The sequence below is a fragment of the Eleginops maclovinus genome, chromosome 6, assembly GCF_036324505.1.
Source record: "Eleginops maclovinus isolate JMC-PN-2008 ecotype Puerto Natales chromosome 6, JC_Emac_rtc_rv5, whole genome shotgun sequence".
Lineage (NCBI taxonomy): Eukaryota > Metazoa > Chordata > Actinopteri > Perciformes > Eleginopidae > Eleginops > Eleginops maclovinus.
The window spans coordinates 16,265,330-16,285,626 of NC_086354.1; the positions used below are offsets into that span (position 1 = coordinate 16,265,330).

Here is a 20,297-nt window from a genome sequence, read left to right on the forward strand (position 1 = left end):
AATATGAGTGAACATTTATGAAAACACATTCATGAAACATTCCCCATTCTGCCTGCCTCTCTCTGTTAGTTTATTTTTAGCAGCCATAGAAGCTTGGCTCTAGGGACCGCAATGTTGGTCAGTTGGTCAGTCCACCACTTTGATCTTGACTGAAATATCTCAACTACAATTGGATGGATTGCAAGGAGCTTTGCACAAATATTCATGGCTCATTGGAAAAATCCCAATGCTAGACATGCTCCGAGAGCTAGAACAGGGTAACGCATTTGGCTTATACCTTTATTGATACCCATTGAAATACATTACAAATGTGGCTATGGAGTTTGTGTGAGAATCATGTAGTAGATACACTGACAGATCCTGAAACAATAATTTAACAGTTCAGCATAAATTCTGAATGAAGAAGGGATGGTATTTTTCTTCATGATCTTTGAAGCCAGCAGTGCATAAGACTGCATGAACAAAAGCTTTGCACCAGCAGGAGGTTGTACAGAAATACTCACAGTAATTATACTGGGGAGCCGAATAGGAATCAGGGTTGAAGGAATTATCGTTAAACTTGAATATCGCAGTCTTATGTTTTCAGATACTTGATTTATTCGGAGAAAACACTTTATCGATAATTCATAAAGAGTTTATACGCAAAGTCAGTGGTTTATTTTGTATGTAACCCCCAGCCACCAGATAGCAGTGTTGTTGTGTGACTCTTCCACTCCAACATAACTAAGACAGGAAGTATAGTCAATACTATATTTAATATTATTCATATTTAAAGTTAAGAGTTGCTACTTTTCCTTTTTATGTGATATTAAACCGAAAATCTTTGAGTTTTGGACAGACAAAGCATGACATTTAAAATATATTGCCTTGTACCTTGACCAAATGACCAAAGGACAACTGTTTTACATGATCTTTATGATCTTATAGAACAAACTAATCCAGAAAATAATCGGCAGACCCACTCATGATACATGTTGTATTGTCAGTTTCTTGTCAATAGGCAGCCTGAACAGAAAGTGGGTCAGAGGTTTACCATTTCTAAAGAGCAGTGAACAATGCACTTTTCTGCTTTCTTCTAGTCTCAAGTTCTGTTTCGAGGATATTGAAAACAACATAACAGACCTGTAAAACCATTACCCCGTTGTTGCTGTCATTGTCCAGTTAAGCGTGTTTGTGTGACTGATACATTGAAATATGAAAGAGATGAGGTGGCAAGGCTGAAAAACAGCAAGTTTTAGACGAGCCAGTCAGAGACAGACGAAACAAGGCTGTTGCCACTGAGCCGAAGCTGAAAGGAAAATGACTGAGTGTGGGAGAGCTGAAGCAAATGACTCACACATCAGCAGCAGGGCTCCTCAGACATGAACTGGACACATCTGAGCTGAGCTCTGCCCTCAAAATCAGCACAGCGCTCGTCTGAAAGCCGGCAGTGGCTACAAGGTCAGCGCGTCCATTTACACAGGTGGATTGGTCTGCCTCTGATTTTAGCACAGCCTTTCAAGGTTCAAATATATGTGATACCTTTTATTGTTGGTTAGTTTTGCAGCCAGAGCTGAGGGGAAATTAAATGTCAAGACACCTGTATTACAGGCACACCCTTAAAAGCACTGGGTGCAAAAAGCAGCGTAAATCCATAACATCTGATTAACTTCCAACATGAAATGCCTTTAATCATAAATGGCAGCATTGATGAGGTTGCTTTATAAATGAGACCCTCACTGCAGTGTGCGTAGAGACAATACATACTGTTGCAAGAGGTGTCCACCTTATCTGCATCATGCATTAAAGTTAAAACACTTGCTCTTTTATGTTAAATCATATTTATTTGATCTCCTTTAATTAGTGCATCCGCTGTATAGCCTAATGGCACAACACGCTGCCCCCACTTTGTCTAATTTGAGCAGGTCTGCAGTTTTATTTAAGGCATGCATTGAATATCCTGTTAACAGACCTGCTAATTAATGCTGTGTCTTTTATCTTGTGGAGTTTAATATGTAGTGCAGAAAGAAACACGCAGCAGCAGCAGTCATAACAAGTAAAGAATAGATGAATAAGATGCTAAAAATGTTCACTGGAGGGTGAGGACTAATGCAGCGAGCGCGACAGGAAAAGAAAATGTCAATTAAGTGATGAAACTAATAATTAATTTGACAGCTTTACCTTGAGGTGACACTCGCTCCTTCATCGTCACAGAGCCCCGTTCAGGTGGACCCTAAAAATTCAGCCGCTCTCACTCAGTCCGAGTTTAGAGGTTTGAGGATGATTTCGAGAGGATTTCTTGAGTGATGATTCCGGCTGTTTGGCTATAAATACCGCGGCGGGGCTGGCAGCCAAAGGAGCGTGGCTCACATGAACGTAAACAGGCAAAGGGACAGGCGAGAAGCACCGACATAATCCCAGTCATCCACACTATCTGAGCTCCGGTGAGTCACTTAATGTGGGTCAGTGTAAATGGCTCATTCTTCAAACTTAATTGAAGAGGTAATTCAAATGTGAACACGTTATTCATCTAACGGTGGTAAGCTATTCATCTGTACGGAGACCATATGAGTTTTTTTTATTTTATTTAAATGAAAAGAGATGCAACAGGTCTGCTCATTATCATAGCTGGTATGGTGTGCGCACAATTTGCCTCGAGTCAGATATATTTACCACTAGATGGTGGACTAAAGCCGCATACCTGACACACAGCAGGTGCAGTGAATGAGAAATGTAGATAAAAGATATCAAATACGGGGTTTTATCTTTCCTTGCATCCTAAAATTGCAGGTGTCCGTATCTAAAAATACGCGTTTGCGTAGCATACAGTAACGACCGGCTAAGACTGTTAGGTGACCGTGGTATAGACCTTCATGAAATAAATTACCATAATAAATCACATTTTAACCAGAAGTAAGCTATAAATTAAATAAATTAACCTGGATTTCACACTTGTTTATTAGTTATCCTCTTTAGTAAAGTCAAACGGAAAAATAAAACACTATTTTATGAACAAAGAAGTGAAATATGCATTTATGCACCCCAATTGAAGTTGAGGTTAAAGGAAAGTGGACCTTGAGTATTTTTTTGTTATATGTTAATATACTTGAACCAAAAAGGAGTAATTGTTAATTTTACAACAAAAGTGTTAGAAATATTCAAATCATTATGCAGACTATATATGTCTGACTTTTCTGTCTTCTAACTTTGCAAAGTTGGTCCCTATAGAAGTGATTTCCCAAATCCTCTACTGAAGTTTGAGACGTTTTTGCATTTCCCTAAACTGATCTAGTGTAGCTACGTCACAAAGTAGAAACAGCCAATCACAAACGTCGATACATGTCTACAGGAAACAGAGCACCTGTCGTCAGTTAAAGCTAGTATTAGCATAGTCAAAATGTTGACAGTAGAAATTATCCAGTTTTTAATATGTAAACATAACCGCACCCCAGAACATCCTTCCTTATATACCAACCAAATTCCTCTAAATAATATTGTATGTTTCACAACCACTTAGCGTAATGTGCCAGGTACAAGCCAAAAAACAACATAAACTAATTAAAGATGCTAACTACACTTACCATTCTGGTATCTCCTTTAGTCGCTGATTGTGGGAAACAGCAACGAACTAATATGATTTAATCTTTTAGGTGTTTCCTCTAAAAAATAAAAACAAAGCATACACTAATGTTCATTGTTTTTTAAATCCAGAGCTCGCGCTTCCCTGACTGCACTGCCAATACTAGGGCGAGGAGCAGTGGGCGGGGCGAGGAGCGGTGGGCGGGGCCAACCCAGATCCTGAATTCATTATTCAACAACAGGAGCCAGACTCTGTTTTAGTTCATCAGTTAAGAAAACATTTAGGAACCCCAAATAAACAAAATGTAGATCAGACAAACAATTAAATAGGATGCATGAACATGTAAAGCACATCTAGATTAAAGCACAATGTTTCATGGTGTGTGCTTTTGAACTGTATCAATGGCTAACTTACCCTGATTGTTGGGAAAGAAATGTAAACAAATTCAACATAAAGGTTAGACAAACATGCATACAGTGTATATATGCAATTTAAAAAAGGGTCAAGAAAGGTAAGGGTTTCAGTAGAGAACACTTTTCATGTTATGTTCATGCCACAAAAGGTGTGTCCTGTGTCTGTACTATATTATGAAACCAGCCAAGGACAGAGAATATTTGTTTTTTTGACTAAAACAGAGTAATAATGGTACTTAATTAAAAGGTCAGTCGTGTTCATTTTAACCAATCCTGTTATTCCCTAAGCTGAGGAAGAGGTGTTAGCTTTGGGAATGAGAGCGCTGCAGAAACCATCTGCTACCACCACTACTGAAGGGTAAATGAAGACTTCAAGTTAAAACTGTTTCTCTATTTATTTTTGCCTTGGGACAGCTTTTCAAATCTTGTCTTAATCAAGGTTAGAATACACTTTAAATATCCAGTGTCCTCAATTTAATCTTTTAAAAATATCTCTATAAACTGTATCTCAGAAGTTGTTGTCAGACATGTCTCTGAGGGTTTTATGATACAAAAAACACTGACTATTTTCCAATGTCCCAATGCAATATTGTGTGAATTATACATGGATTTATGTAATCTAACTGAATCATCTCTGTGAGGAAATAATTGCCATCTTATCCCCCAGGCACACGGCCAAGTGGAGGCATGACGTGGAGACGCCAAGCAGAGAAATGGCTGCCATTGAAAGACCGGCAAAAAAAAAAAATGTTAGAAATAAACCGTCAGGTGTGTGTGTGTGTGTGTGTGTGTGTGTGTGTGTGTGTGTGTGTGTGTGTGTGTGTGTGTGTGTGTGTGTGTGTGTGTGTGTGTGTGTGTGGGCCATCATGCTGCTCAGTGGATGAGACAGTTGGTAGTAAATGGTTGGCAAATCAAATCTGGTCTGGCATGAGAGGCTGTCCTGAGGCTAAACATCAGGTTCCCCTTGTTTTGTTTGCTGGTTCACATTTTACTCCTGCATGCTGTGATTTTCTGTTTTCGTTTAATCCCAAACTCACATTATTAATTATCTCGCCTTTTGTAAATTTAGAGTATGGAGATGAGTCTTTATTAGGTGTTAGGCAATGCAAAGATGAAATGCTGGTTGAATAAATCCCTCTGACATGAATTCATCTGCAGTCCGGCCCAATTAGGATCCTATTCAATTATGTTGTGATCACTTGGTATTTACTTTTTGTCTGAGCTTCATTCTGTCAAAGTGTGAAGTTGAGTTATTTCACAGATCTTGAAGTTTCTTCTGTGTTCAGTGGCTCTCACACTTTTGGTTCATAACGCCCTTAAATTGAAGCAATTCTCACTTGAGTGGTGAACAGTTCAACCAAAGAATTATTTTTTTTCTTGTCATTTCATCATATTTTTACATCAGAGACTATTCCTAGAAGATATAAAAATGTATGGTAGAAATATGTTTTATTTTCTCAAAATGAAACTTTGGAGAACTCCTAAAGTTTGTTACAGCAAAATGTATTTACTATAAGGGAAAACTTCCATTTAAAAAGATGCCAAAGGATCTGAAGAAAACATGCTCAAAGTATCACAGAACTGCAAAATGTATTTTAATCATCAAGAGTCAATTTATTTTTCATATTCTAAAATGCAAAGGACATAACAGGATTTGAGAATAAATCCAAGGTTGAGTGCACAAAAATGTTTCACTGCAAGCGATTATGTACAAGAATGAAATCAACAAATCTTTACAGAAGTCAACAGGTACTGACAACTTTTTGAACCTAATAACGTAGATTAGACTGAACTTAGATTCATTTAAGCATTTTTTTTCAAACACAGCACATTAATAAATTTACATCTTAGTGATCTTTGTTTGCTGAATCAAAAGTTCACTATTAGTGCATTAAGGACCATTGTATGCTTGTTTGTTTTTCATACATTAAAGATTAAAATCCCATCAAGGTAAATGCTATATGGCCTCATAAACGGGCCTGTTAGCATTAACTAGTAAAGACGAACAATGTCCTTCTCATCTGTTTACCCAAACATACCAACCACTTATATATTGGTTAGCAATTAAAATTTGATTGTACCATCATTTTATATTTAACATGGACATTAGTGCGTCATATGAATGTTAGGAGTCAATGTTAACCCTTGAATTGTTTTGCTTGCAGCATGAGAAATATATGCCACAAACATTTGGCAAGATTTTTTTTCTGTCAAGATATACAGAAACACAACTTTAGTCTTGGTGTAAATTATCAACGTAATTAGTCATAAATTAGGGCTGGGTGAAATGGACACATCCTCATAAAAATGGTTGTGTAGATGTGTTTTTTTACAATGTCCTGGTTGTCTTTGGACCTGGTACAAGTCTAGTTACATTGTGTTTTTCTATCCATGTCAGTTAAATAATGACTGCAGAAAGGTTCCCATTTTACACACTATGAAAATATGTTAATTTAAGATAAAGACAACAAAACAGTTTCATAATGATAAGTGCACAATACAGCCAGAGAAAAGTGATTTTCAACATGAGTGCAGAAGAATATTTATACAACTTGATCTTCATGGTTTTTGTAACTCACCCAGCCCTAGTTTAACGTAACCCCATGAGGATTTGACGCTGGTCACCTTTCCTCCCCAGTCCATGAAACATCACTGCATTTTGATGGACATACGTCTCTACTGAATACAAGATACAATGGATTTGAAAGCTATAATTCAGTTCAACACTATGCGTGCTATAGACGAGAAGCCAAAAACACTTACTATCAGTTTAACTCAAATCAAGTATGAAACTGAGCATTTCTCAGAACACAGATGAGTTTAAATACATGAGTTACACAATTCTTCTTTTCTTTTTTTTTTCAAACCTTCAGTAGGTAACGAAAGTGCTCTGGTCATACCTGTAAAAAAATAATTTATACACACCCCCGTCGTCTGACCGGATGGTTTGTCACAAAATTCTTGACAACTGTTTTTCTTATTGATGGTCCTCCCCCCATTCATTCTGCTGCTCCTCAACCTCCCTCGGTTGGATTAGTTGTCATTTGTTGAAGGGAAGGCAGGCGGGCAGCACGATGGTGGAGCAGGCTGGGCCCGCTAAGGGCTCAGCCACCTCTCCCTCCAACTCTGTCCATGATCCTTTCTCTGGGCTATAGCAGATGGTGGAAGACTTATAGGCCCCCTGAGAAATAAGGAAAAAATATATTGTAGAAAATAATTTGATATTTTTGTATAAATGCATGCAGTCCAATAAAACGGGGACAACTTTAAAGATTCATTCTGGTGATTTTTTATGTTTTTCTTTGTCAACAGGTTCCATAAAAAGAATAACAATGAATGTATCCTAAAGGGCAATGCGTGCGTAGCCCAAGCTTTTATCAGATTCACTTAAACAATCCATATCCTGGTTCTATTAGGGCACCAGACGCAAAATGTGTTTTAATCCTCAGCTGAAAATAGTCCCCAACAAATCAACAATTGTTTCCTGTTGGAGTAAACTGCAAATATTTGTATCAACAAAAGTATTTATTCCTGACCTGTGCCACAGACATGGTCTTAACATTTTGTGAACATTTGATCGAGCGTTATCCTTTAAACTTGAATAATCTAATCTGAGTTGAAAGAATGTACCATGCTCCAGCTGTAGCCCCCCATGAGGAAGATGCTGTCATCCAGAACAGCACAGCCCGGGCCGCTTCGACCCTCCAGGATAGGCGTCTGCAGGATGTTCCACTGGTCAGCTTTCGGGTCGTAACACTCCACCAACATTACATCTAGATGGGAGAAACCTGTTCGATAGGGAAAGGAAAATATCTTAAAATGATGAGAGTACTTACGTATTACATGCAGGCAATATTGTAGTTCCCGGATTCTGTAATTAAACAGCTTGTTTGACTTTAAAGGCAATAAAAACACATATTAACAATCAGCGTTTCACTCTGGGTTCCTTCATACACATTTTGTCTGCCATGTTTAAACTCTTTTGGTTATTTCTGTGTGCTGTTTTTTCTCTGTGGTCCACTTTCCGTTTTTGAGTGGGCGGGAAAAGAGTGATTTCACATAATTATATGTCAGAGTTTTGTTTGTAAATCAAATCTGATCAAACCACACCCACACAGTCCCAATAAAGCATATTACTTGACATTTAAACCCTTAATGAACTAAGCATGCATTGTTTCCTGACTTTACCTTATTTGAATTTAATGTAATTATGCATTTGTAGTCAGGAATTGTTTTTCTTAATGAGACATTTTTATTTAAAATGAAGCATATCATATGCTGTTAACAGGCCCCGTCATTGTACAGTAAGCATGTTAAACTTACAATTGATGCTTTGTAAATATGCCAGTAGCCGCTATATATGCAGGTAAATAAAGGAGAAATGAACCAAAGAAACATTGATATCTGGATCAGTCAAAATAATCTTTGTTTTTCTTTTCTTATTTCTCTAAGTACCTGAACGTAGACACATTGTATAGCAAGGCCTTTTAGGAACATAACAAATTTCATTATGTATGTTATTAAGTAATTTAGTGAATATTTAAGTGAAGTTAATTTGAAGCTGTATCAGTGAATAGCCAATCAGAGCTTGCATATACACCCTGTAAAGACCCATTTGATACAAAAACTGTATTTAAAAAAAGCAAGATACAAGATCCAGCTTCACATTTAGCATTCAATTTTGCTGATGAATAAAAAAATAGAACACAACACGTTTGATTAGTAATTTTCATTTCGTAGCTTGAATGCTGAAGTGTATTAAAGGTCAGCCGCCTGCTCATAATAGCATCATCTCTTTCACTTTTCTCTTTTTCAAACAAAATTCAAGGGAATATCTTGACCTCTGTTTTTGTTCATTTCCTGAATGGCTGGAGGGCTTACCTTTCAAATGGTTTCCACCAATAGCATATAGGCGGTCATTCATTCCAGCCAGGGCATGAATGGCACGCTTTGTGTTCATATCCTGTTTCCTCGCCCACACGTCCATTATAGGGTCATAACAGTAGAGCCAGGACACATACTCTCCATTGTGCACTCCTCCTGCAACAGTTAAACATAAACATATCTATTTATTAAAGGTTTCAAGTTTATACTGTGGAAAGAAACTTTGCCGCCTATATGAAACACTCTGTAGGACAAACTGCTCATCAATGTTAATCTGTTGATAACGATTCATTGATTTGTTGCTTCACTTGATTCAAATTGATCTTAAAATTATCTTTAACATTATAGTTGAATCAATCGTTACAGAGAAAATTGTTAGCCCAGTTATAATTTCGATCATTTATGCTGGCTAGATATTGTTTTTTTTTTTGTTAATAATATATGGTAGTGCGTCAGAGCTAATGGCGCCTTCCCCAGCCGGCTCTATTCAAACGCTCAAGGTTGGTGCTTTTGTTCCCTTCTTTTAGTTTTATATTGTAATAACTGGCTTGGTGCAGAATACAGAACAATAGTCATAAAATGCTCTGATGATTCAGTGATAGTCAGCTTCTGGAAGAGGAGGATTTTGGTTTATGACATTCTGCGTTGGTGTGATGAGTACTTGATGGATTTAAATGTCACTTAAAACCAAATATATCATTATAGATCCCAGACGAAGTAGGAGTGTTGTATTGAATGTATATCGAGCTGGTTTTAAAACATTTGTGTTGCTGCATCTCATGGTGCCTTCAACATTCAAGTTGTTTGCCTGATTATGAATCAGAAAGCATAATTTAAACATAACTGCTCATTATGGAGCACAATTACTCCTCTTAGTGTTAAATTATCATATATTAAGTTAATTCATTACAAATGCTAATACACTACTGTGTAAGTAGCACATTTAAGTTGCACAGGGTCATGGTGAAGGCTAATTTAGCTACTTCATAAAATCTTGGGCCATTTGATCTATAACAATGTATTACATTTTATAAACTGATCACATATTTCACCTAAAATAATCCTAATTTGCAAAGTAATTTAGAACTATATCTGTGGGTAAAAGTACCATATTTCTTAATATTCAACTGTAAAATAGTCTAACTTGAATTACTAAAAAGTAAAACTAACTTATGTATGGAACTGAATAACTGCAGAAGTAGAATATAACAATATACATACTGTAGATTCAAGTACTGTACGTAAATCAGTAATTTAACTTAACTTGAGTATTCCCCTTTAATGCAAATTGATACTTTTACTACACTGATCTTCAAATGTTCCCCCCTTCTTGATCAGTGAATTTATCTGAAAGACCCAGGCATAAACTGTATGAGAGTGTAATTATGTTTAAAGGGCCTCTTTGATTAGCTCAAAAATGAATCGTGTGGCCTGCTGTGTCATTCCGTATATTATAAAGAGCCGAGGGATAATACATTATTTGCAGAGAAGTACATGTTTTTTTGGGACAAAAGAAGACGGGATAATAAGTGTCTCTCTCCTGACCTGATATGTAGATCTTGCCGTTGTGCACTGCCCCTGCATGAGCGGCCAGCGGCTGCGGCAGAGGCGACAGGTAGTTCCACTCGTTGGTCTCCAGGTTGTAGGACTCAACGCTGGAGAGGTAGCCGCTCTCGTTCCTACCACCAACAACGTACAGGTGCTTATCCATGCGGCAGGCAAAGAAACTAGCTCTCCTGAGGAAGAAAGTGTCAACCAGACATCGTCATTACCCCAGCAACAGCAAGATGTACTGTTCACTGTTTTACCATGGAGTGGAAATCATATTGTATATCAAACATATGTAGACTTGTCTTTATTCCAGAATAATGACTGTACTGACTTTCGCGAAAGACATTTCAGGTATTATTATGACTTTATAAATTCTTAAGACAATGCATTTATATTAAAATATATCTAAAGATGTATGTTTTTCTTTAAATGATACATCAACACATTTACTGTACCTTTATTGTATTATGGAAACCATACTATAAATAACATTTCTGTATTCAACCAAACCTACCTCTCCTGCATCGGCGGTAACTGTATCCAACTGTTGAATCTTGGATCATAGCGGCTGACAAAGTGAGTGCTGTGCTTTCCTGTAAAGACAGACAGAAATCAAGATCCAGGACAAAGATTATTAAAAAATGACTTAATTGGGTGAGCTCTGTTTCCCAGATTCTTTGTTTTACACAGCACTAATGAAATGCACAAGTGTGACACAGCAAGTCTCCATCTAATATAAACACATTATCTGAAGATCACCACCCACACACAGTGATTTTCTGTGTTAGTAGGTGCTGCTTTTCACCGCCAATAAGTGATGACTGAAGTCCTGTAATGTTTGTAAGTGAAATGTTTTTTTAATAATTATCTGATTAATCATGTTAAATTATCTTAACAAAAAGATCTTAAATGATTTTGAATGATGTGTGTTGATATTGTTGGTTTTCACTCTCAGAGCTTAATAAACAGAGATAAATAAACACAAATAATTGACTGTGTGCAGTGTGGTTGTACCAAGAACAAAAGGACACTATCAGATTTGTTGATCATTTACAGTTAGATGTAGATGTGTTGCTGTCCCACCTTTTCACAAAACGTAATGTTAACACAGTACATTGCACATATATTTAACTGTTAATAACGGTAATTTTTCTATGCCAATTATTGACAAGTGTTGAGTGGAGTGTTGTTTGTCCACTCAGAGCTGAACTGGCTCTAGGATGAGTGTTTTAAACTATCTGGAAGCGTTGCATCCACTCGGATGAGATTGAACTCGCATGAACTCTGGCTAAGAGCGTTCTCTTAATGAAGTTAACACTGAAAAATGTCCTGAGTGAAATCACTGGAAAGCAAGACGTCCAGTCTGTGGTGTGACCGTACCGTTAGGGTTCCACTGGTCCTCTCCGCCCAGCAGCAGGATGAAGTTCTCCACCTCCACCACGCAGTGATGGGCGCTGTTGTAAGGCATTACTAGAAGAAACAGAAATCAAAAGGTGTGTATCATTAGAACATGTGATTAAAAGGCAGAATTTATATGATCTATCATAAATGTACATAAATAAAGGTGACATTATATCATCAAGTAAGAGGAATGCCCCAAAATGAAAGGCAGCATGTAAACCAGGCTGTTAGGGCCACACTTATCTGAACGCTGCTGCTATAATAAAGTTGAATAAATGTATGCAATAAATGAATTATTGATTTGAATAAAATAATTACTTCAAATTCAACATTTTAATTCTGCAGCTTAGGCCTGTTGGACTATTACAGTTTTGCCTCTTAAACACAATAAGTGGTGGTGAGAAACAGCATGCAAATAAAAAAATAACAATTAACAAAAAATTCCCCAAGAATTGTATCAGGACACAACTTCACCTCATCAAATACAATCATAAAAATGAGTTTAACAATCAAATTAACTCAAAAAGGCCTGTGTCTAGCACTAGGCCCCAATATACTGTACGTCTGTACACAACACAATTAGTTCTGATTAGATTATCTATCTTAAAACTGTAAAATCGAAATATTAAAAATGTGCTCCTTATGCAGACACTCTGTTTATTTCTTTATGCTTTGTGTCCCATTGCTGGACATGGAGCACTCGTGGTACACAGGTCAAGATTGTGCTCATCACAACAGACCAATGTGCCTGTTAAAGAGACACAGACAGACGCCTATTTCACATTCCTCAGTTTGAGTCGATGTGATAGGATTTATTTCTCCTTCTCATTGCTTTTCACTTCCATTCATCCATCTACAGGAAGTCATTTCTTGTGGGGAATCAAGCCAGTTGACTATTAAACCGGAACTAATGAAAGTACAAGGCAGGACAAACTACTGTTTGTTACAATAATATCTACCTACTTACTTACCAACCTACCATCTACCCACCTACGTCCTACCTACCTCAATATCTGATAGGGCCAATAAATGTCTGTTGTCACCCTCCAGTAAGTACCAGTAGGACTGAATATCACAGTGCAATAGTTTTCCTTTTCTCTTCAACTTACATTAAATATCCCATAGTAATATATTGAGTATGTCTACCAAATATGATCTTGAATGTATCATACTTATATAAGTTAGCATAAACGGCCCCAAGCCCACAGCTGCAGCAGGACCCCTCTCTGAGGTTTTCCCTTGTGTATGTTTTGTACTCCCCTTCTCTCCTCCATCTTCTTTTACTGAAGTGACCCCATTGAGATGTAGAGAAATGGTCTTAGGTGACAGTCATAATGAACATGATCGTGTTCACTCAATAAATCTCAGGCCCGGTGCTTTTTGAGCACAAATCAGTGAAATGTTAAAGCCCACCTGTCTGTCTCCATCAGCCATTTCCACTGTCACCTCCCCACCGCCTGATGGATCACAGTTGCTGCAAAATTAGACAGCCTTGAATCTCATTTCTTTCCAATTGGCCTCTCCCTGCAATCTCACTCTGGCTGGCTGACATGTGCCGGTCCTCTATGGGCGGGGGGGGGGGGGGGGGGGGTCTCAGATAGGAACTAATACTACATACACTAAACACAGCTTTATCTTGCAACGAGGGGATTAGGTTGCCTGCCTCCAGTGCACCTCAAAGACGAGTGCTATATGACTGCCAAATTCCCTTACATGCTATTTACATTATCATTCAGTCAGCAGTATATAGGACACGGATGGGCGGCTTTTTATTTGATGTCTAGCGACTTGTACTCATACTAAAAATCATCTTGTACCCATGTGAAAAGAAGATTATTGCTTTACAGTATGTCAGGCTGCAGTATGAGGCGTGCTGCGAGTGGATTTGCCTCTACAGGTGCCTCACACACAGGTGAACAGCGGGAAAGGACATCATAATTGACACCTCTATTTAAGTCTTGTACTGTGAAAATAATAAAACATATCTGGTATTTTTCCTCCTATAATGTGTATTACTTTACTAGTCACCTGAGAAAAAGTATGAAATAATCTAACTAATGGTCCCTTCTGCCCTTAAATTCCCCCCCTCCAGGTGTGAGAAGCCATAGGAGGGCAGGATGAGCATGTCCTCTGTGAGATGGACGCCATCACTCCAGTCTACAGTGAGCTGCAGGGCTCACTAGAGGGAGTCAGAAACCTCTGCATAGAAGCACAGTCGGGGTTGGTTGAGTGACTCCACAGCTAATGCACCACTGCTGCTCCAGCTCTGACGTGCCTTTAACACCATTACAATTGCATCCCACTGAGCTCAATTCCTTTGTTCTAGCCCATGCTGCGTAGATGAGGTCCATTTGCAAGTGGGGGGGTTTTTAATATCAGGTTGGTTTTAAAAGAAGAAGAACAGAATAGTCCAGCATTGTGTCTGAGCCTGCGCCTGCCTTTGTCTTGTGTTCGTCCACGCTGCTGTGGGTACACTAGATGGCAAACTTTACACTGGAATCAGCGAGCAGTAGATATATGACACAAACTAGAGAGGGATCAGATTCTTCCCTAAATTGTGTTGATGAATGTCTTAATCAAAGGCTGTCCCTCTCAGGTTTCGCCTCATTGAAAAGTTATGATTGAATGTTAATAATCTTCTATTCCACATCCATTGTGTGGAGGCTACATAAGATGCTCACTGATGTGTTAAGGGGATGATTTTGCAGTTTTGTCCTTCCACTTGGCCACGGACCATTTGAGTGTTAACTTTTTAGTTTAGAGTGATGGGAATCCCTACTGACCTTTTGCTTGGTGCAGTTTATACCCAGGAGTGTGAGTTAAATGAGAAAATGACAATATAAACACCAGAGCTGGAGGCTGTTTTTCTGTATGCACGACTCCTTTTAGCAAAAATGCTCCCCGACAAATGTGGCCAAATATAGACTAAAATAGCATATTACTGCCAACATGTTTGAGTATTTGAGCAGAAGAAAAAACAATAGCCAAAAACTTTCTCTGGATTTAAGACAAGACAGAAGCAATAAACCAGACTCATTGAAAATGCATGACATAATGTGAGAATATAAACTGCAAAGCACCGAGCTGACAGAAAAACAGACCTATGGCTAATGTGTACGAATGAAGAGACACGACTGAGATATGGCTCCAACCAAAACAAAAGGACAAAAACTCAATATATCTGGCAATGATGATGCAAGGGACAAATAGGGTTTCCCATTAGCTCGTGTTTGACCTTTGCAATATAACAACAATATAATGGTGAGCCATAAAAGGTCAGGGAAGACAGAGAGAATAAAGAGCATAGTACACTTTACAGAGGTGAGTGCTGCAGGAAGTCTTCAAATACGTTCTCTAGAGATGGTGTGTGTTCTTTTTTTTTTACAGAATAAATTCTATGGGTATATTATGACAACTTGCATTCAATATGATATCATGAACTGAACCCTGGTATTCATTTCTACAGGTTATAGGACATGTCTTTATGTCTTTTATTTTTGTATCAACATTACAGCTGCTGTCTTAATCTAATCCCATCCAACTCTTCGGTATTTAACTTTCCTTATTCAAACCTATATAAATAGTGATTTCAGGTCAACAGGATGCGTTTTACTATAGGGTAATTTAATCTCATGTATTGATTAAAGTGAGTATATAGTTAAGCTACATTGAAAAGATTTTGAGGAAAGATGTCGTTCAATATTGTTCTCTCCTTTTCTTTCTGCTACATTAGATCATTAGATTCAAGTAAATCTCATCATGCATCCTGCCACCATATTTCACAAAAAACAAGGGAAACCGGGCATGAAGCTCTCCACAGTGCTGTGAAGTCACGCTCTGATTAAAAACGTATATTAAAAGTGATAGGGATACATTATTACCTAAAGGATTTAGGGAACTCCTTCCCCTCATTTTCCATGGAAATTAACCTGTGTTAAAGTCATCCATAGGAACAACTTTTTCTCATCATAAAAGCCACTAACAAAAGATGCCTTGGGTAAAAAAAAAAAAAGAAAAAGAAAGAAAGAAAGCAGCAGAGCCTTTCGCTACTCACTTGTGAGGATCTTCCATGTCTTTTTCTCGTCGTCATAGTACTGGACCAAATTGCTGGGGAGACGATCAGGTCCAGGAGGCAAACCACCCACCAGTAACAGCATCCTCTTATTGGAACGGATTCTGTAATGTCAAAAGTGAGGGTGTTAGGAAACAGAACAAAACAGGTATCAAGCCTTGAGATCAAAACACCCAGAAGGCCAAAATAAGCTTGATCTGAAGCTGGAAACCTTTAATTTGGTCATTTACATAAAAAGGTTGATAGAATTAGCATTAGTTGCCCAGAATGTTTAATCTATCCCTCTGAATATGCTCAATGTAAGAATACAATCACCAACAATTTAATTAAAATACAAATGTATGCATTAAGTTAATACTGGTTTCTTGTCTGGCTAGAAGCACTGGATTTGAAGCTACAAATCAGGCCATATGTGGCCATTTTAATATAATTAACCAAAAATTGCTCAACAGCGTACTTATCATTTTGATGTGTTATTGAATGGTTATTGTACTCTAAAGATATCTTTTCAATTATCTGTGAAGCGTGGACGATTCTGCAGGGTGCCATGCTGGAGGCTAAAAGCACAATTGAGTACATAAACCTGCCTATACAATGTCTCCATTTCATTGGCTGCAGTGATTCATGTGACATCCTTGAACCAGTTGTGAGATATTCCCTGTTGTTTGTATATGATACATAATGCAAAAGCCACACACTTTACTGTACATTAATGACCGTTATCTGGCTCCTAATGGATTTGTACACAAAGCTACCAATTAATCACCATATGCAGTGAAAGATTAAGAGCAGCTGGCCTTTATATTCATTCAGGTTCACCTTTTTTCATATTTTACTTTTTTATGCTTGAGAAAATAACCGTTGTCTCGGTACATTCTCCCTGCTACTGGCCAACTGAAGTGTTTTGGGGTTATTCATATGCAAATGAGCCCCTGGACATAGATAATGGTGATTAATTGAGAGGAGAGAAACAGTGGCATGTGAAACTAATTATGAGGATTGCTGATTCTTTGCTCATTCAGGTCCATATGTGGGAAGAGATATGTTATTGGGGCAATTTATAAATAGATACATGTGAAATTATTGTATTTTGACATTCTTTGTGTAACTTTTATATAAAAAAATCCCAATTTTGCTAATTGTTTGCTCTCTAAATATGTATAGGTGTATGCAGTAAATTAAACATTTCCCTGACTACTTTTTTAGCTTTGGCTGTATAGTTAGCTCTGTACACAAAACCTGACAACAGCACCATCAATCAATCATCTTACTGACACCACCTGCCTATTGACAGCTCCTTTAAGTGCCGATCAGGTCAAATATGGACAATACTGTGAAACATTATTATTATTTATCTAACCAGAGAATAAGGCAAAATGCAGTGTCCCTTCCATCCTCATACTCAAATATAATGAATTCCCTCTGACTGTATGTTTCATTTTTGTTTAATGTAACCTTGATAGCTGTGGTAGTCTCCCATGATTCCATGATTCTTACATAATTACCATGTAATCCTGGTTACAATTAAATTATAGCATTTCAAATCATATTCATGAGAGTTGCTACACTTCAAATGCATAACCTTTATCTAGTTTGCGGCATCTTGTCTACACTGATTAGAAAGCAATTACACAGATGTGTGATGAAATAAAGAGCTGCTTTTCTTCACTGAATCATAAGGTAACCTTGTGGATATGGATACAATGTAGTATAGAGAAAATCAACCAGCAGCCTTTTAAAGGAATAGCCCCACAATCATCATTACTTTGGCCTTAGACCTCACATCTCTGACTGACCACCTACAAGATCCAGACTACAGGCTGTAGACCAGACGGCAATTTGTTCACATTTAACAAGTGGGAGGCATTTCATTAACGTCCATCTAATTTCAAACACCTCATTGCCTTGTGTTTGTGTCAGTGTGTGTGTGTGTGTGTGTGTGTGTGTGTGTGTTGTCTTTGTATGTTTGTCATCCTCACCTGCTTGCTGTGGTCTGCCTGCAGTGCTGCCTGAAGGGCATCAGGTGGTAGTTCATGGCATCCATGAGAAGTTTTTGGCACACAGGGTCAGTCCTCATAAAGTCAACAGACTGCACCCTCTCCACCAGCTCTGGAGCAGGTATGAGGGCGAAGCGCAGCCTCTTCATAAGGTCCGGCGCATAGTGCATGCGAGTTTCCCGGTCATGCTCCAGCCAGAGGACTGACATCTGGAAAAGAGCCAGCTCTGACTCCACAGGGGGTGGCAGAGCGTCTAGCATGGCACACATCTCCTCAAAGTTCAGCAGCAGAACATCCTCCACCAGGTACTTGTTGGCCAATTTCTTGGTCTCATCCAGTCCATGGAGTGCAGCAATCTTGCAGATCTGCTTGTAGTTCTGCACAGAGATCTGGTCGTTGAGGAACTGCACACTGAGCTTGGTAATCTGGGGGATATTGAGGATCTTGCTGACTGACAGCACCTCTTCCACTGTGTCCAGGGAAAGAGTCACGTTGGCAGTGTACAGGTACTCCAGAACTAATCGAAGTCCAATGGAGGAGCAGCCCTGGAGAACCAGGTTATTGATGGGCCTGGCACTGGGGGTCACCATCTTGTCATCAGGAGAGGATGAGGGGGTCCCACTGCTGCCCTGGTCCCCTTTGCTCCCCTCATTGTTGATGACATTGTGGGATGAGAAAAGGGATCTGAAATACTGGGAGCAGGATGCCAGCACAGCTTTGTGGCAGTGAAACTGCTGTCCCTGGGCAGTGAGAGTCACATCACAGAAAAGCTGTTTTCTCCACAAGAGGTTGAGCCCGTGCAGCAGGGTGTCACTGTGTGTTGGGTCAAAGGTGGATGTTCTATCACCCGATCTGGACATGACTTCCTGACGGTGAACGCCACCTAGGCAACAAATAAACCATGCAAGCCATTTACCTCAGGTCATGTATTTTTTAGCACACAACACACAGCAGCCTATAGATGATATCAGTCAGCTATTACAACAGAAAGCCGTTTCCCGAGTAAGTTATAGCACAGATCTCCCGTGCATCCAGCGGGGAAGAGCCATCATGCCATGCCAGCCGGCGAGAATCTACATCCAATACGGCTTTCAACTTTGAGCTCTGGTCGTAAAGCAACAAACAAAAACGCAGTAGTTCCCACAGCCTGCCACTCTTTTTCATTCTTAACTCAAGATGATTTAAAACAGGGCTGATATGTGAAGGGCGCTGTCAAAACAAAGCGAGGATATGGAGATGCTGCGGCGCTTCCCCCTCGGTAACGCGGCTGAAGTTGTTGGATAAGGAAAAAGAGACACGGTGGACGGATAACATGCACCATTCAGCTAACACTTATCCCTTCTCCTATCTTGCTGCACACCCCCACAATGAGGACATTACACATCGCACAGATTTGGAAGGAGTCATACAAAAGCAATTAGTTTGTTTCCGAGCCGTCAGCAACACTACGGGTGCGTTTCGCGTTTAGCCTACCTGAGTAAAGCGGACGTGAGTATCGAAAAATATTCACTGAAATGCAGCTTTCGGCAAAGTTAAACGTAATATGCATATCTATTGTTTTCTAGACAGTACAAAAAGCGATTTCTACGTGCGTAATGTGTGTAAACTTAACACACGCGTGCTGTAACGTTGTCGCCAGATTCACTAAAAGCGCCTGTCACAACTAAATGATGTGAGCAGCTCGCCTGAGAAGGAGCCAAACTTACCTGACTTCAGCTCTTGACAAAAAAGAAAGTAAGCTTCAGGTTCCCAATATTCTCACTTGGATATTTCCTTTGTTCTCCTTTTAAAGTCCTTTCCTTTAAAGTCTATGGTCGGTGGTGTCTCAAAATAACCATTGATTCCAACTCATAAAGTCACTATTTCAGGTTATTTGTTGACGTTGATCATTTGTTCTTCTGAATTAACAAGAAGTGTGTGAGTGTGTGAGAGGGAGCTGTGCTTTCTGCAAGAGAAGAAGAAGAAGAAATATACGTGTGACAAATTATGCTACCAAGAAACAACACATCATTATCCTTGGGCCTGGGGCTCAGTGAGTCGTAACGAGAGTAATAGGAAATCCACGGTTGGGGAGAGAAACGGTCGTGCATGGCCGGTGGAGAGAGACCATGCAGGGGTATGGATGCTGGAGAGACTCGCAAAATTATGGCTCAAGGCTATTGTAAAAACTGTCGAGCGTAAATGACTGCGATTTCAAACATCTATGGAAGAAAGAAAAGAGAAAGGGGGAGAAAAACCGAGTCTTTTCCTCGCTGTTATAGAGAGAACCGTCAAGTTTTAGTGCGCATTGCTAATTAGTCAATTTCTCTCTGCCTTCACAGCCCGACGACTTTGCTGCTGAGCTGAAACTGCTAATTTCTGGGACCAGCCTTTTTTTGGCTGTGAACTGGATGGATGAATGGCTTGTCTCGCACAAATGA

The 20,297-nt window shown here is 39.0% G+C and overlaps 1 protein-coding gene across 1 annotated transcript; it reads right to left on the reverse strand.

Moving 5' to 3' along the window:
* Window positions 1-5,652: 5,652 nt before the first annotated feature.
* On the reverse strand, window positions 5,653-19,453 carry klhl14 (kelch-like family member 14). Its single transcript, XM_063886363.1, has 9 exons — window positions 19,351-19,453; window positions 17,860-18,760; window positions 15,863-15,984; window positions 11,788-11,877; window positions 10,922-11,000; window positions 10,402-10,592; window positions 8,854-9,012; window positions 7,603-7,760; window positions 5,653-7,153 (listed from the first exon to the last, which is right to left on the reverse strand). The coding sequence occupies exons 1-9, from the start codon at window positions 19,424-19,426 to the stop codon at window positions 7,013-7,015; spliced, it is 1,917 nt and encodes a 638-aa protein (XP_063742433.1). The 5' UTR covers window positions 19,427-19,453; the 3' UTR covers window positions 5,653-7,012.
* Window positions 19,454-20,297: the final 844 nt, after the last annotated feature.

Coding starts and splice junctions, on each gene's coding strand:
- klhl14 (XM_063886363.1), bottom strand. CDS start 19,426: ATGCATATTACGTTTAACTTTGCCGAAAGCTGCATTTCAGTGAATATT. Junction 18,761..19,350: donor CTCACGTCCGCTTTACTCAG/GTAGGCTAAACG, acceptor TTTGTTGCCTAG/GTGGCGTTCACCGTCAGGAA. Junction 7,154..7,602: donor GGGGCTACAGCTGGAGCATG/GTACATTCTTTC, acceptor CTTATTTCTCAG/GGGGCCTATAAGTCTTCCAC.